This window comes from Aphelocoma coerulescens, chromosome 11 (genome assembly GCF_041296385.1).
Source record: "Aphelocoma coerulescens isolate FSJ_1873_10779 chromosome 11, UR_Acoe_1.0, whole genome shotgun sequence".
Taxonomy (NCBI): domain Eukaryota; kingdom Metazoa; phylum Chordata; class Aves; order Passeriformes; family Corvidae; genus Aphelocoma; species Aphelocoma coerulescens.
In genome coordinates, this window is record NC_091025.1 from 8,541,036 (window position 1) to 8,558,315 (window position 17,280).

The following is a 17,280-nucleotide window of genomic DNA, read 5'->3' on the forward strand; positions in this document are numbered from 1 at the left end:
ACTAGTTCAATAGATGTTTGTAGGAGCCCTCCAACAGCTCAGGCAGACCCAGGTGCAGAGGCGAGGATGAGGCAGCAGTGTCTGGGTACCATATGTAAAAGGACAGGCTGCTGCCAAAGGAGGAGTGAGAAGTTAAATCCCCCAAATAATCCCCCTCCTCCCAGTAAAGCCACAGTGGAAGACCAATTTAGTCCCTTAGAACTTGCCTGGGGCCCCTTTCAGGAGCACCTGTGCTGCTGTGATGGGGCAGATGTACCTACTCTGCTAGGAGGCACTAACAGTTTTGCTCCTCATACTTTCAGATGAAGTGACACAAAGAACTTCACCTGCTTTTGGACCTATCATGCTGCTTTTTCTCACTTTATGTTGGGTCTATCATTAAGGGAAGAGCTCTTCAGACATGAATTTCTTAATGTCACTTCCTATTTCAAAATTGGTATTTTAAATCCTTAAGTCTGCAAATACTTTGTACCCCAACAAGAAAAGCAGCCCCACCCAACATGGGTATGTTACAGAGGAATAACCACTTGTCCATGCATATTCAAAGTCCAGTTAACTTTTCCTGCACAGAACAAGAGACAGAATTGCTCATAGCTGAGTTCAGATGTCATTGCACAACTGTGTTCCTGTCACTGATGTGAAGAGCAAACAGCTTTTCACTTGGCATGAGGGAGAAAGGATGCTGCGGTCAAGACTCTGTCCAGGCAGAAACACACTCATAAAAACCATCTTTTTTTCACCAGAGCATGGGAGGAGACTTAGTGATTTCTGCAACACACAGTTGATTCAATGTTTTCTGTTTTCCTTGGTGATTAAGTGCTTGCTGTCACGCAAACTATAAGGACACTGATGGTTATCCAATACACAGCCAACTCCATATTGCCCCTCCTGCTTGTATTTCCTAAGATGCCCAAGCCACTTTGGTTGCTTTGTCACTCCTGAGGCAATTCCTGAGCACTGCAATTCCATTTTGCTTGCCCAATGACAGCAGAGAGAGCACGCTAACCAGGTCACACAGTGCAGTATGAACCAACAGGCCAACACTAATGCACACCAAGGGTTACCAGCACAGAGCCTTTAACCTGTCCCATCCTCAGCAGCAGGGACACAAACAATACTTGGATGCCTTGGCTAGATATGGTTGACCTAAATATCTTAGCTTCAAAGGCAGCTATGTGTAGCATCAACACCTCCCTCTCTTGCCATTACTCCTTTGAATTTGCGAGGTAAAAACCAGAGGACAGTCTTAGTTCCCAGAGCAGATCCCATTCCATTGCTGTTTTTTAAAAAATATCATTAGGAATTCTATTTAGAAGGAACAATGGAAATCTACCTGTGTGAATCATCTTCTCTAGTTTTACTGAGTGATATGACTGCCCCTCTCTCTTCCCAGATTACAGAGCTGGGGCTTTTCCTTCTGTAACCTCAATTTATGAAACAAAAAGATAAAGTCACAAATGAAACAAAATAGCCTTGTTATGCAAAGACATAATCCAGGGAGATGTTCTGCCAGTTAAAGCAGGATGTTCCCACTGTGTACAAATATGGCAGAGAGCTGGGCAGCTCCTTGTGAAGCACTTTGTAAAGGCACAGGCAGGTGTAATACCTTGAGGACAGTGGCTTGTGCATTGGATGGGCTGGGCAGAGGATACCATTTTGCCACGAGCTCTGGCTTGGGCTGTGGCTGGCAGCAATGGGACTGATGAAGGCACTGCTTGAATCTCTCTCATGCCTTGTTCCTCTCCCCTGGAAGCTGGGCACACAGGGACACAGTTTAGATCTGCCAACAGCAGCATAAGGTGTTGGAAGCAATGGGAGAAGTTGGATTCAGCAGTACTGGGAGTTTCTGTGAAAAGTGTGATCTTTACGGGTGTATGGGCCTAAAAATCACAGATACAGGAAGTTTTCTTTATTTTCTTTATATCTTTCTGATCCGGACATAGGGAAGTACTTGCTTTCCTTGACTCCTGCTATGTGGCTCTTTGTGACAGGGAATTAGAGAGAAAACACATCCCTTATAAAAGACTGCCTGCCCTTAAGGAGCAGGGACAGCTTCAAACACAACAGTCTTGTTTTAGCTGCTGCAGGAGGATGGGTGCTCCATCTTTTAAAACAAAGAGCACAATAACCCACAAAACAACTTTACAAGCATAGAGCTGTGTTTGAATTTTAAGGGCAGGGACAGGTCAGAGAGTGTTTCACCTAGCTTTGTTTAACCAGCTCTTTGGAAAGGATTCAAAATAAACCTGTTTGTGAGCTTTTTTCAGTGAGACAAACTGACCCTATACTTGTCCCACCTGGAGCTTACCAAGGTGAGCCTGTCTCTGGTCCACGTGAAGCTGACTGCATCTCAACTGCAGTTTCCTCCACCTGAAGTGTGGTTTGACTTAGAGAAGTGCAAAAAGCACCTGTGAAATCCTGTGCCCATTGACAACAGGGTGCTGAGTGCAGGAGGAAAAGCCATTCTCTATGTGCACCCAGCTTCAGAAGAGTTTTTTTGGACCTTGATATGCAGTAGGGCTCTTTCCCTCTCATGGCTCCATGCCAGCAATGAAAGCTCTCTACAAGTCCTTTCATATTCATGGAGACGTCTGTACAGCCCCCAAACCTTCAGCAGATCCACGCAGCTGGAAGCGCCTGGACTGTAGTAAGTAACTCTAAAAAATGAAGCTAGAGGAGCAGCATCCAGCTCACTTTCTCAGCTGCCTCCTCTTTGTGTTTTCCAAGTGAGAAGCAATAAAAGCTGATTGACGTCATTAAAGCCGGCAGATGTGACGGATGCAGACAGCAAATCAGCTGACTGATGAGATGCTGTTTTACTGCTGGGTTTTTGGAAAGGCACCACATTACCAAGGAGGGGACCAAATGCTTGGGGGTTCACCTGGGAGGGGCCAGGGTCTGTGGGCGCCACGTTTTCCACCTGCCATTTGTGATGGGGATATAATAGGACAGGCAAGATCCAACACCACTGTTTTTTCCTGATTGCACTGGCCTTGCTCAGGGTTGTTTATTTGGGTTAGGCAGGGGCGTCCTGCCGGCGTGGTGGTGGCGATGCCGAATCCTTTCCCCATTTACGCCGAATGTGTAAATGAGCAGCAGCTGCCTCTGCCCTCCTGTTGCTCAGCATCTCCTGAAATGTGTGGTGAACAGGGACTGAAATAGCAAGCAAATGTCAGTGCTGTGCCAGAGCTGCACCAGGCTGCTCTCCTGCTGCAAAAGGAAAGTTGGAGATGCATAAATCCCAGTTTCTGCAGCGCAGCACTTCAGGGGGGAGGCTGAGCTGGCTCCGGGGTGGTGCTGGGTGAGGGACAATCACTGGCAGGGCTCTCCCCAGGAGAGATGCTCTCACCTCCAGTTCAGAGGAGCAGAGTTAAGGCTGACATTTAAAAAATGGCACTGACATTCAGGCCATTCCATTTTGTGCTCTATAGCTTTGAATCACAGGCTCTGACTTGTGTAGATGGTCACCCAAAGGTGACCTGTATTAAAAGCTGCCTTTGGCTTCACAATTTGGGTCTCACAGTCCAAGTTATACCTACAGAGCACCTTGCTCTCTGCTCATATCACAGCTTTGCTCCCTGTCTCCTGGACCTGCCCTCTCCCTGTGTGTTCTTCTGTGTCTCCTGGCTGATTTTGCTGCCCAGCTGCAGAGCTCTATAGTGTTGAGCTAATGGCTGGATTTTTCAAATCATATCAGGAGATTTTGGTTCCTTACCAGTAAATCCTACAAGGCTGAGCATCCTTGAGCATATCAAGGCCAGGGTCAGAGGGAGGAGACAACTGGGGATAAATAAGTGGACATGAGAGGATGTAGAGTGTCTCAATCAATCTGGAAGGACACAGTCATGGTCACAGAATCACAAGGACCATCAAGTCCAACTCCTGGTCCTGCACAGAACAACCCCAAGACATGCCTGAGAGCATTATCAAAATGCTTCTTGAACTCTGTCAGGCTTGGTGCTGCGACCACTTCCCTGGTGAGCCTGTTTCAGTGCCTGATCACACTCTGGGTGAAGAACCTTTTCCTAATTTCCAGCCTAAACTTCTCCTTGACACAGCTTCATGCCGTTACCAGTCCTGTGACTGGTAATATTAATATCACCCAGAATTCTGGCATCGATATGATTCAAACAACCAGGTGATTTCATCAAAGAATTTGCTAGAGCTCATACACCTGGCTCAGAGACTAGAAACCAAAGTCCCCCTCGTCTTTTTGGGACAAGACAAGCATCACCTAACAACAATCTTTCCCTTGATCCCATCCTCATCCACAGATTTCTGCAAGCCTGACATCTTTACCAGCAGGAGAATAAAAAGCCTCAGAGAGACAGAGCTGGCAGGAGTGAGCCCTCTGTGCTGCTGCTGCTGCAGATTGGGCATCGATGAAATCATTACTGAGTATGGCCTTCAATTCCTTTTCATTAGACAAATATAACTGAGTGCCCACAACAGTTGTCTTTAGTCCCAAAATCGTGTATCCCCATCATACTGAATGAATGGTCAGAATAAACTACTGAGTCTTACCATATCCTTTCTGTGTATTCAATTCACTTGTATTAATTGCACTCTAATGCCAGGGAGAACACAGGTCCTCACCAGCTTTATTTCCAGATGGTATTTTGAGCCTAATGTCACAGTGGGAAGTCATAAAATCTCTCCTAGAGCAAATTACCTGAGGAATCAAACAGTTCCATTCTCACTAAGGAAAATGAATTTCTGTAGCCTGAAGAAATAGGTTATATTCCTAGGCTGAGCCCCAGGTGTGCACTGCTGTCCTGCACCTCTGCACAACAGCCTGACTGCATCCCTGTTTTAAAGCCCACCCAGCTGTATCCTCTCGCTGGATATAGGGTCCTGTAATGCATTTTGAAAACACAAGTTGACTAGAAAGGAGAAGCAAACCACTACGACTTTACCAGCGTAAGGAAGCATTACCTGGGCACGCAGACTTCATATCAAAAAATGTGGAGGAGGACAGATCTCCCCAGGATTTCAGAGTCAAGGGGGAGCGACGGACAAAAGCACATTACTGTAGCACCTCAGGGAGCATTCGGCGATCTCTGAGGAGCTGCTGGCTATGCAGAATCCCATAAAGAGGTGTTGGGGCCTCCAAGACCCAGTTAGACTCACCGTGGTTTCGTCTTCATGGAGCACCTGGTCGTAGCCACTCAGCGCGACACAGAAGATGATTGCTGTGACATCCTCAAAGCAGTGAATCCACTTCTTGCGTTCTGATCGCTGGCCCCCGACATCGAAGAGCCTGCAGCACAGGAGAGGACCATCACCACCCACTCCTCTCTAGTTAGCAGGGAACTTTAGCATTCTTGGCATTTTCTGACCACATGGGCCCTGGGAGGCTCCAAATACAAAGCAGTGGGTCTTTCACTCCTAGTTTGGTCTTCTCCTCCAGAGCCTGCAGCTGAGGAGGACCAGAAGGAGCAGTTACAGACAGGGATGTGGGGACTTGTGGGAGAGCCTTAACAGCGTGCTGGGTCCCAAAGGGTCTGTGGAGGTGGAGACCACATATTCTTGACTTTTATATGCTCTAAATACTGTTTTGTGTGGCTTTCTGTCTTTGTGCCCTCTTCTCTCTACTGGATGGCATCATGAAGGTCAATGTATTGTGTTAACTACATGTGACTGACCCACTTAAGAGAAAAGATCTAGCCAAATACTTTCACATTTATGAGGCTTGATCAGATTTGGGGGTCAGTCTTGTATTATACATTCCAACAAAGAGGTGTTTGGGTTAGAAGAAGCTGCCATGAGCTTCTATCTTACAGGCAGTGACTTTCAAGACAGGATTGCCAAACATTTCATTTTGTTGACCCTCCAAAATGCTGTGTCTTCTGCAGCGGGAGCTATCCATGCATTAACCAGCAATTTAACAACTTCTTCTTTAGGAAGTATGGGGAAACCCTGTGATAAATAGTTGTTCTAAAAATTTACTGTACAGTTTTAGACTAACCTGAAGTGGAGGTTTTTGAATGTGAAATGGGTTTCTACGATGCCAGTTGTTTTGACCCTGGTTCGGAGGATATCCTGCTCCGTGGGCTGGTAGTCTGCAGCTCCAATTCGATCTAAGCTGTCTAGGTAGCTATGAGAAGAAGGGAAAAGAAAAGAAAACAGCTAAGAATAAGACACACATTAATCTTTGTCAATCTCAGATGAATCCTTCAGCTTCCTATTAATCTTTTCCAATCTCATTTTTCATGGCTGAATATATTGTAGCTAAAGGAAAAAAAAATCCTATTCTAGGGAAAAACAAACCTCAGTAAGCTAATCATAAAATCTGATAGGGAACTGAAAGCAGGAAATTAAGTGTGGTGTGTTGTGAGTCCCGACTGCAATCTGTGAAAATACACAGTTTTAATATTAACTTGCTATTTTTATCCCCTGAGGAACAAGGGTCCAAATCGGTCCATTGTACTGGATCCTGTACACACACCTTTTTCTGCAAGAGTTTATTCAGATGAGAGGTTGGAGCATACAGGTCTTGCTCCCAGAACATACAGGTCGAGTCCCCTTTGGAAACACCTCTCTCTGTGCTGGGAAGGGAGGATATGCCGTGCCTTGCTTTCAGTCAGCTCAGATGAAGGGAGATGAATCTGCACAAGTGAGTCACTGCTTCAGTTTGAAATCCAGCATGGGGCTGGGGCTGCAGGAGAAGCAGATCTTGGAAAGAATCCAGGACCCCACCTAAATGGTGATAATCTGGGAGTATAAACTGGGGTTTTGGGGGAGCAGAGGGGAGATTTAGCTTTCTAAAGCACTTGGACAGTTTAAAACATGTAACTTCATTCTGCTTTAGGCTTAAAATCTATGAACACAGGCAATGCCTCGCTAGGCTGAAACTTGTGGTAGGAAGTTCCATCTTTTGGCATGAAATGTTTGTGTAGAGGAACCCAACAGCTTTGCACATATGACCACAGCCCAGTTTTCCATCCACATTCAAGACAATTTTAAAAAACAATTTATAAAGAAAAGAGGAATTGGGATTACAATTTAATACAAATTATAAACACAGAGCTGCATCACACAGCAGTCTTTCTCACCACCATTAAGCCTGCACGCAGACACTCCAGTTTCTCTTAAAAGGGTTTTGATGTGCATTACAGGGCATAAATGCCCACCTCTAGCCCCAGGAGCATCAATCTAATGCACTGAGATGCTTTCAATATACTGTGGATATAATAGAGCACGTCTGTGCATGAACAGTGATCTTTTCCTTTGATCCCCATTCCTGGATGTCACCCAGAGAGGCAGTGGGGCAGGAGGTGACCTGCTGGTGGCAGGACAGGAGGGTACCTATTTAGGTGGCAGAGGATGGCAGCTCTGCCCAATGCAACAGGCAGAGAATAAAGAGTAGTAAGAGGAGCTGCACAGCTGCAGAGAAGGAAAAGATTTTGTTGTCTCAGGTAAGATTTTGCTGGTGAGTGTGAGATGATATGAGCTGGAGCTATTCACTCAAGACAGTCATGATGTCTATGCTTGACTTTCAGTTTAACTAAATGCAATTTCTTTTTAACACAGAGTGTGGATCTAGTCCTGATGAGTAACTAAACCACCCCCCCTCAGCTCACATGCCTTGCCACAGCACATCCCCTTTGGCCTGAACTTGGCCCTGACCTGCTGCTGGAGATGATATCCCTGCTGCATCCAAAACCAGGAGTAGCTTTCCATTTGTGTCCTGGACAGAGTGCTCTGAGCCAGGGCTCTGGAGCAGGACACCCGGTGAGCTGGGGCTGTGCACTCTGCTACCCAACAAAACTCCCTGCCACTGTCTCTCATGCCTACCCCACAAGTCTGGAACAACAAACAGACAGCCAAACTCTACACTGAGGTCAAATACAAACCTCACCCTGCTCGTATCACATATTTTTCCCTACTCATCACATTTATAATTTATTTTTGCTAAACAATTCCAAGAATCACATCACCCAGAGAAAAGTATATAAGCTAACCAGGCTTATTTTTGTTGTGCCCTTTTTCAAGCATTTAAAGGCATTGTGGTTTTGTGACAGATGCTCCTTTAATAACCCTATGATGGGCACTGGATGGATGAATGGGGCTTCATTTGAAATCAGATCCTTGGCTGTGACGGCTGAAGCCATGATCACTCATCTATTCACAACTGGTGTCAACTCCTGTTATTTAAGAGACAGCTGCATCTCTTCACAGGGCCCCGCAGACTGAGGCAGTTCTGCAGTGCTGGTATTCAGAGACCCAGGCTCTCCTCTGTCCTCAGGAACAGAGTACTTCAAGGTGATGTTAAAAAGTGGAGGTGTAAGGGGGGGGGGTTCTTTTCCTCTTGCAGCTCTTAGCAGTACCCTGAAGTCCTTTATCACTTCCTCCATCTTCATTTTCTGCATTTTCTGATGACCCAACTCTCTTCAATTTAACATTCCCCATTAATTATTCTTGCTTTTGAGATCCTCCTTTTATGCTGGGAGTGCAGCAAATGAAGAAATCTACTGCAAAGCACCCAAAGGACACAGGTTCTCAGCAGCGCAGTGATGGAGAAGCTTGTTACTGTGATTGCTGCCTTTGACCCACAATGATTTGCTGGTGAATGGCAGCATCACCTAAACTCTGGGCTGTGTGCTGGGATTTCAGGGCATTCTTACTCACACTACAGAATGCCCAGTCCATGGCTCTTCCACACAGCATTCCCTGTGGCTGCCTGACAGCAAGGCAGCTCCAGATTGATTTGATCCTGCATTCAACCTGGCTCTGAGGCTTGGAAAGCTCTGCCTCCCTTCCCTTGTGATGCAGCCTCTTGTGCCTGGTTCCACCCAAGTTCTCTGGGGGATCAGAGGTTTGGGGAAGCTGGTGCAGCCTGCCAGCCTCTTGAGAGGGCAGGATGATAGTGACAGAGAGAGGGGAGAGCCAAGCAGGATCCATCCCATCTACCCTCTCCTACGTGACAGCATCTAGTTTCTGATCCCAGCTGGGATATCTCCATAGGAACCTCAGCTGGGGGCCCTCTAGCACCTGCTTCCCAGTGCTTAACTGGTGCTCTGGCACAAGAATACTCAGTACCCCCAGTACTCAACCTTTTCTGGCTGCAGGTGAGCTGAGCTCTGCAAGTCTAGAACCTTGATGTCACTCCCCCACCAATGCCTCCAGCCTGGCTGCTGGGCACTCCAGCTCCAATACCTGCTTGCCAATACACCCTTTGCCTTTTCTATTAACTCCTCTCTTCATCTCTTTCCTTATCTCTAGTCTTTTCCAGCACTCTGTGTATTTCTCAATGACTTAAATTCTTTCAGTTGCCTGGGTCTGTTTCTCATCTGTTCCTGGGAGTCTCGATGGGGGTCAGCCATCAATTTATATGAAGTTATAAAACATTTTCAGTGCTGGTTTTGAGGCTGCATTCCAAAACTGTTTAAATCTTTGGCTGCTCTCTCCTAGACAGAGACTCCGGCTGCAGCAGGTATTTCTTCCCCTGCACTCGGCTGCAGCTGAGCTGGACCCTGTCGGTGAGTGCAGCCTGTGAAGCTCATTTGGAGGAGTGTGCCATGTCATGGCTGCCACACTAACACCCAGCTGTGGGAATGGAAGGATCAGTCAGGCTGCTGTTTGGATGCTGAGCTGATTTTAGCTGCTGCTTGTTTTCCTGGGTTCCTGCTGGAGGTATCTCTGAGATGTCATCTCAGAGAGTGCTGGTGCTCCCTGTCCATGCTGCTTGGAAGGACCTGCTGGTGTGAGCCTGAGCTGGGGGAGAATGGTGTACTTCGGGTGTGCCACCTCTTTGGGAACAGGGAAACCCAAGTGGGGACAAATTGCTACACATGGTGCTGAATGCAGCACTCCTGGTATGCCCTTTGAGCTGAAAATCTCAAGGCCAAACTGTTGTGGGAGATAATTAGTTGTCACAGCCAACAGGCTCTATGACACATAATCCCCTCAGAAGCTGGCATCTGTTTAACCAGCAGAAATAAGAGCACTTTGGAGGCCGCGGAGTGAGAGCTTGGCTCCCCCTTCCATGTCATCGGTGCTGGCATCAGAGCTCTTCCATTTCCCAGCTCCAGGGTTTGCACGCTGGAGTGGAAGCATATCTGAAATGACACATCAGCTCTTACTTGCAGCTTGCTTTGCCCTGGGTTTGCAGGGGTTAAAAAAAGCTGAAGGAAGGTTAGAAGGTTTGTGAGTACATGAGTAAACCTCTAGCATTTCTGCTCCTGAGCCGCGTAGCTCCATTACTGCTTATATCTTATTTTAAATGCTTTGTTTTGAAGCAGATTGCAGGTTTCTGAGTCACTCAGTTTACCATGCCTAGGAAGGTGAAGCCCAACTATGTTATGCTGCTAAAAGCAAAATGCAGAGGAAATAGCAATTCACAAATACAGGGAGAGATCATTGAACAGAGGCTAAGAAAGGCAGGAGCTCTATACAGGCTAGCTGATAGTGAATAGCTACACACAGTTGTATTGCCCCTTCGTTTGCTGTTTCCAAAAGCATCTGGTAGCAGCACTGTTGTTGCCAGAGACACTGCATGGAGAAAAGGAACTTTTGTCCACGTGTCCCATGAGAACAGCTCAGCGGCAGCAGCCTTCGTGCAGTGTGTGCACAGGGACCCCTCCCCAGGCTCTCAGCTATGGGAACCTTCTCCCAGGACTGTGCTGCCTATGCCAAAAGCTCCACTGGCTGCTTTCTTGGATGAAGAAGTGCAGCTGAGGTTGGAGGCTGTGGTCAAGGCTGGATACCTGCGGCAAAGCTTACACAGACAGACATTCATGTCTGTTGAGCTTCATGGCAATAGGATGGTCAAATGTCTGTTGGATTTTTCCTTGCCTTGAGCATGACACCTTTGCAGTCTTTCTGCATCATCCAGCTCCCCCCGTGCACACCCAAGGTGGTCACACTGTGCTGATGCCACGCTCACATCCTCAGTGCTCAATGAGCTGCGGTGCAGCAGCAGCCACAGCTGGGTCTTGGTCTGGGGCAGGTCTACAGGGAGTGGGAGTTGGAGCTTCAAGACAGCAAGCCTGGAGACAGCAGCATCTTCCCAGTGGCTCCTCCACCTCGGCTGTCCTGAGTTCTGGCCATGTCTCCTCCGTGAAGGAAAGGCCATGTGTGTGTGGGATACCCCAGCCTCGATTTGTTGGCTTGCGTTGTATTTGATGAGGAAGCAGATCCCCATTTGTCAACACATGCAGCTGAGTCACTGCTGGGTTATTTTGGACTCTGTGTACTGAGGCACTCAAGGGGCAGCTCCAACACTGTGTCCTGGCAAACGCTGAGTTTTTAATCAAGGTTGTCACAAGTAGGATCCACCAAATCTAAATCTAAATCTAAATCTAAATCTAAATCTAAATCTAAATCTAAATCTAAATCTAAATGCTTAGGTAAAGATGGCTCTACCTGAGCACTCCTTCCTTGCACATGGACGGAAGGCTACCTGTATCTGATCTTATCTTCCACCTCATCTTCCTCCTTTCTTTCAATGATGAACACACAATTCAATGTATATTTAGCATTAAAACCATTTAATATTTAGTGACCGTAGAGTAAGCGTTCAGAGGATAAGCACTGGGTTTAAGGGAGTGTCAGTAGTGGCTCTAAAACAGCAGAGTAAACTCCTGTAGTATCTCCTACCAGAGAGCAAAACCATGTGGGCACTGCTGCCTGAAGGTGTGATACAGGTTGGTTTGGCTGCCCAGGGCAGCTGGTGCTGGGCAAGTACCCAGAGGTCATGGCACCCCATTTTTTTTCTGCAGACACTATGTACAGTCATATCTGCTGTTATATTTGAGGGAAAGGGGAAAATCAAGCACAGCCCACTCTCAGAATCTGGCATCCATCCAGCACACATAGAGGTGATGTCACAGGTGTCTTAAATAATCATCAGTTATGAAAGGCTTGAAATGTTGCCAAGCAGTGGCATCGTGTCCCTTCAGGAATCAAACCTGTCTAAGGGGAGAGACTGTGCAGAACCCTCCTCTCCTCCTAAGAAAAGCCAGAAGGTGGTACACACTGCTCCTGAGGCATTTCCAGGTGGGTTATGGCAAGCAGGGAAAAGACCTTAGGCGATAAGTAACTCAGCTAAGAGGGCAAGAACATTATCTGGTGTTTTCTCAGTCCAGCCTAGAGAAGGAAGGTCTTGGGAATTTGCTCCTGGACTTTGGGTTATGCGTTTGGTGTTTCTGGCTGTGTTCCTCCATCAGCCAGCCCTGCCTCCATGGCAATCACATGAATTACATGGAAAGCTCTGCTGTCTTGCTGCTGCTCCTAATGATACATCTCATCTCAGGTCCAACCAGGTGAGACACCAGCATGAAATCTTCCCAACTTCCTTCCCCTAACTAAATCCAACCCGTGACAGGTCACTTCTGGTGCCTGCTTCTTTGTAGGCTGCTAACAGCTGGAGTGATGGTCACCAGGCTCAGGGATTACTGGGGTTACTCTCCTGAAAGAACCTTGCTGGATCCCATGGGTTTTCATCACTCTTCCCTGGGGAGTGAGGAGGATGGTCCCTGCCATTAAAGGAAGGTGCCAAATCTTGACAAAAAAGATGCTGAGTTGAGATGCATTTTTTATTTTTTTGGCCCTGCACTGAAGCAAGGCTGTACAGGGCTTGTACATCAAGATCAACTTGACAAGTTGATACTAATACTAATGATAGGCAGGAGGAGTGAATAAAAGCAGGTTGGAGTTTAGCTGTCCTAGTTAGACTTGCAGTTTTCCAAGGCATGACTGGATCCAGAATAATTTTTAGCATCACATGTGGATGAGCAGAGTCACTAAATACCAGCTGTGTAACAAAGGTACTTGAGGACATGAGGGGTCTCCAGGTCTAAGTGCTGGCTGGCTTTGCTTGCAGGTGGCAGTTTGGCCAATTCCTTACAGCTGGAATTAAAGGCCACTGTGTTATGGTCTGAGTTTGTGACCACAGAGCTCTGGCTGGGGGTGAGGCGGGTTTTGGAGGAAAAGCAAGCATGAGCAACTCACCCAGAAAGGATTTTGGAGGGGCCCTGGGAGAGGAGATGTGGACTCATCTTTCTGCATTGAAGCTTGAAAACTGGATGGGATGCAAGAGGGGATGATAAAGGGTTTTTTTTTTAACATATAGGAGCCCTTACAAAATAGAAAAACAATGCGTCTGGGTCAGATCAATGACTCACCTAGCTTAGCTAGTGTCCAAGAGCAGATGTTAAGAGAAAAGTATGAATACAGAGCAAGTATGCAGTATTCAGATTTCCCAGCCTCCACTACTTCATATGGATAACAGAGTTTCAAAGAGAAGTGTGATATCTTTATATTTATTACCCCTCAATGATTTTTCTTCCAGAAATTTGTCTAGGCAATTTTTGCAGCGATTTAAACTTCTAACAACCACATCTGCAGCAAGGAATTTCCAAGCTCAGCTACCCTGTCTGTGAACAAACCGGCTCTTTCTGGTTTTTAAACTGCCATGTTAGAGTTTAACTTTGTTAATCTTTGAATGGGAACAGCTGTCCTCTCTCCGCTCTATCCTCCACTTGTTTCCCTGTAGACATCTCTGAGACCTCCGCAACATCTGATGTGGAGCATCTTTACTCTGCTACCAAGACATTACTGCACAGAAGCACTTTGGAGCCTTTTGTCACATAGGAAGGGGTTTTCCTCATCTCCCAAATCCTACCTGAGATGGAGAAAGGAGAGAGCCATAGCTGCCTTGTTCTACAAGTGACCATCTATTTTACAGTCACTGAATCCGATGCTACTTGGAGAACCAGGCAGCATAATGCCACATCCCCGGGGCTGCTACATGGGGCACATTTGGTGACCACAGTCCACCAACAGTGCTGAGATCCCTTTTAGCAGTGTCCTCATCTGGGCAATGCCACTGTTTTATATAAAGTCTGTGATTTAAATTGTTGTTTAGCGCAGAGCTGCTGACCACAAGGCAACCTTGCCTTTGTTTTATATGCAAAGGATTTTTACAGGGGCTGGCTGTGTCTGTCCAGTGGCTCTGCATAAGCCCGGGATGACGCATGGCTCAGGCTGTGCAAGGTCTTTGCTCCTGGTGGCCCTGCACGCAGGTGTCCTCTGCACAGCAGGGCAGACGCAGGCACTGATCGAACTTCGGCTGAAGCACAGGAAAGCTCAAAGCTCCAGCCTTGCCTCTGCTTCATGTCTCTGCTTCTTTTTGACACCCAGCTCTGAAGGACAGTAGCTGAGCTGGGAAAGGGATGAGGAATGGTGGGACTTGGAACCCTGGAAATGAGCAGGATCTGTGCCTAAACCTTTATGCAAGAGTTAGTGGGTTTGAAGCTTTTTTTCTTTGCTCCAGGACTGCTGTTATAAGCCTGCTGACAGTGGAACTGATGGTTTTCTATACTGTAAAAAGAAGGAAGGAAAGAAAAGGAGGGGCTAAAAATAAGCCCCGGGGAGTTTGGGATAATGAAGGGCTTGTTCTGGGAAGGAGTCTTGCTCACAGAATGCAGGCCCCGTGCTGCAGCAGGGCCCCTGATGCATTCACAAGCATCTGCTGAGCCCTAACAAGGGAGACAAATCAACGAACCCACTTTGCTGCATGCACAGCCCCCAGTGAGCACACCAGCACAGGCACGAAGGATCGCTCACCCCAGTGCTCCTTGCATTGCACAGCAGACGATTCAATTTGGCCCCAAGGACAAATGAGCTAATTACTCAGAATTACTCCAGCCCTGGAAAGCAGACAGCTGGGACCACAGATGAAACCAGTCCCACAGACTTTAACCTTTTGATGAGCCGCTGGCCAGAGATATTCATCAGAGTGTACACAAAAGCCTGGGACATCTATTTACACACTTGTTGGTGAAGCAGCATTAATATCTCCGTTTCTAAGCTGGGAGAAAAAAATTAGATATAGCTGCAGTGTTTTGTAGTGCTCGGAGTCTGTTGGCAGCAGGGATAGCACTGGTGAGGGATTTAGACCTAACGCTGCGAAGGAAAGCATCACTTAATGAGATCTGTGTTCTTGTATCAAGAAGCTGGAGGATGCCCATGGCTGGATGACGGTGCAATTATGAGGAGTGGGATAGGTCTGTCGGGAGCTGACTTCAATCAGGGGCCTCATTTATCCACTCACCCTGCTGAGGAAGATGCATTGCTGGTGATGGAGTGGGAATCGTATCTCTGGATTTTCTCATTTGTCCATTTTCTTGATCTATTAGCAAGCTATGAGGATTTCTGCTTTCAAATGTCATTTAAGCATCCCTGCCAAAAACCCTGGGTACCAAAATTAGCCAGTGCTCTGCCATGGACAAATGTGATTCATAGGTAGCAAAAGCAAAACCTGGAAATTTTACCCTTGGCTGCACACTAAAAATATCTTAGTTATCCCAGACAGAGGTGGATCTCTTGGGCGTGTAAAATCTGTGCTACGCAAATGGACTTTCTGGTCCTTCTCAGCAGCTGTCACGCTGAGGCTCCTTTGAGAACAGCTTTGCTTGTGGTATTGCAGCATTTTGGTTTTAGTCCAGGCCGGATCCAGAAGCAGAGACACGTAAGGGAAAATTCATGGAGTTTCTCATCCCTTCAGAAAATGTTCAACCGAATCATTGTCAGGAGAGGATTTGTTTATCATATACCAAAATAGCTTGATTGTTCTCACCAGGAAAGGCTGTCACCTGCTGGCCCCCCATTTTCCTTTCTCCCTCTTCTACTGGCACAAGCAACCTCAGAGGTCTATTACCATAGTCCCCTGTCACCACACACCCACCCCTGGGGTTAGGCTCCTGCAGTCCTCCAGACAGAGGTTTGGGTCGCTCTCAGGTGTCTGCAGGAGTGGGCTATCCCTGTGCTCATGACACATGCTTATGGCACGCCATAGGCCAAGGTGCTGCAGTAAACAAGGTGGGCGGACCAGGAGTTCCTCCCTGCTTGTGGGAGAAGTTTGAATTGACCCAGGAGCACTTCAATTCCAGTGGGAGGATGGAGCTGGGCCAGAGAGACATTAGGTCTGAAAAACATCAGGAGTTCTTCCAGAAGTCGTGGGCTTTATTGCCAATAAATGCCTTTGGTGTGCTTCCTCTTGGCTGCAGGAGGGGAGGAGAGCACCTCGAGCAGATGGCTGGTTAGCAAAGCACTGCCCCTGCTCCCGGCTGCTGGAGCACCTCAGCTCTTTCTGAGCCAACTGATGTGTCCTCCCAGCCTCCCACTGGAGCAGGGAAATACTATTAATCAGACTTGCTTTAGGAGGAATAGAAGTATTAAGGGGGTAGATGGTTTTCCTGAGGACATGATGGGAAGTCTGTGGTGGGACTTGGAAGTCACTATGGGTTCCCTAAAACGCAGTCAGAAGCTTTGACCACAAGACCTTTCCATACTGAGTTTTATAACCCTCAAGCAGTATTCTTCCATGCTTTTAATAGAGATTTTGCCCACTTAGGGGCAGGTACTGCAAGGCTGGTAGAAACTGAACGTATTATATTAAGGCCTACTATAAGAAAGAAATATATTCCCTACAAAAAGAGCTGATAAAATGGTGTTACAATTGATGATTAAATCACAAGTTAACCCAAGAATTTGAATGGAGATAAATAAATGCTTTCTTCTTTTTTTTTGGTGAACAAACAAGGCTGAAAATGGATGTTGTCATGTACCTTTCTGCTCCATCCAATGTAATTTCATGCATTCCTTTATGGATTTTGATGAGTTCTGCAGATCAATGACACAGCACTTAAACACAAGCTAAGCAGTAATTACAGATGCATGCAAGATTTATTCATCTGGTGGCACTGCACCAGCTGATGGAAGGATCAGCCGTATCCAATCAATGTTTGAAGCTTCTCAAAATACAGAGGTTTTTTGGCTCCCGCTGCAAAGTGAAAATAGAAATAACCTCCTGAATCCCAGGAATGTCTCCTTAGGTCCATACAGGGTGAGGCTGCAGGATGGATCTGGGTCATATCTACACTGTTGCTTGTCTCCTTTCCTCTGCATCCGCATAAATATTTTTCTTGTGGGGTCTTCTTCATATGCTCACTGCATGACCCAGCTGTCCCTAGAGCTGAGGACTGGATTGACGGGATTTAAGGCATAAGTAAGGAAAAAGAAGAAGAAGCATTGCAGAGAAAGGGGCCACGGAGCAGGCATATCCCATGTGCCCAGGCCTGGCGTGCACAGGCAGGGAGCCAGCATGACGTGTCACCCCGTGGTACAAAGGGAGCAGCTGGGGGACTGCAGCCCAAACCACGGAGGTGCGTAATGTGGCACTGTTGTTATGGGAACATGTGGCAGCAGAGGCAAGGTAGCATGTGTAAAGAAAGAAACTGGATTTTGTCCAATGTTTCTTCAGGCTTTCCCTGT

At 47.0% G+C, this 17,280-nt stretch overlaps 1 protein-coding gene across 2 annotated transcripts in view; it reads right to left on the minus strand.

The window, feature by feature from the left end:
• Nucleotides 1–17,280, minus strand: part of GNAO1 (G protein subunit alpha o1) — a 143,573-nt gene that overhangs the window by 18,531 nt on the left and 107,762 nt on the right. For both annotated transcript variants that reach the window (XM_069026465.1, XM_069026464.1), the window contains exons 5-6: nucleotides 5,969–6,097; nucleotides 5,131–5,260 (exon numbers count right to left, since the gene is read on the minus strand). In XM_069026465.1, coding sequence (XP_068882566.1) covers nucleotides 5,131–5,260; nucleotides 5,969–6,097 — 259 coding nt within the window. The remainder of the gene's footprint in view (nucleotides 1–5,130; nucleotides 5,261–5,968; nucleotides 6,098–17,280) is intronic.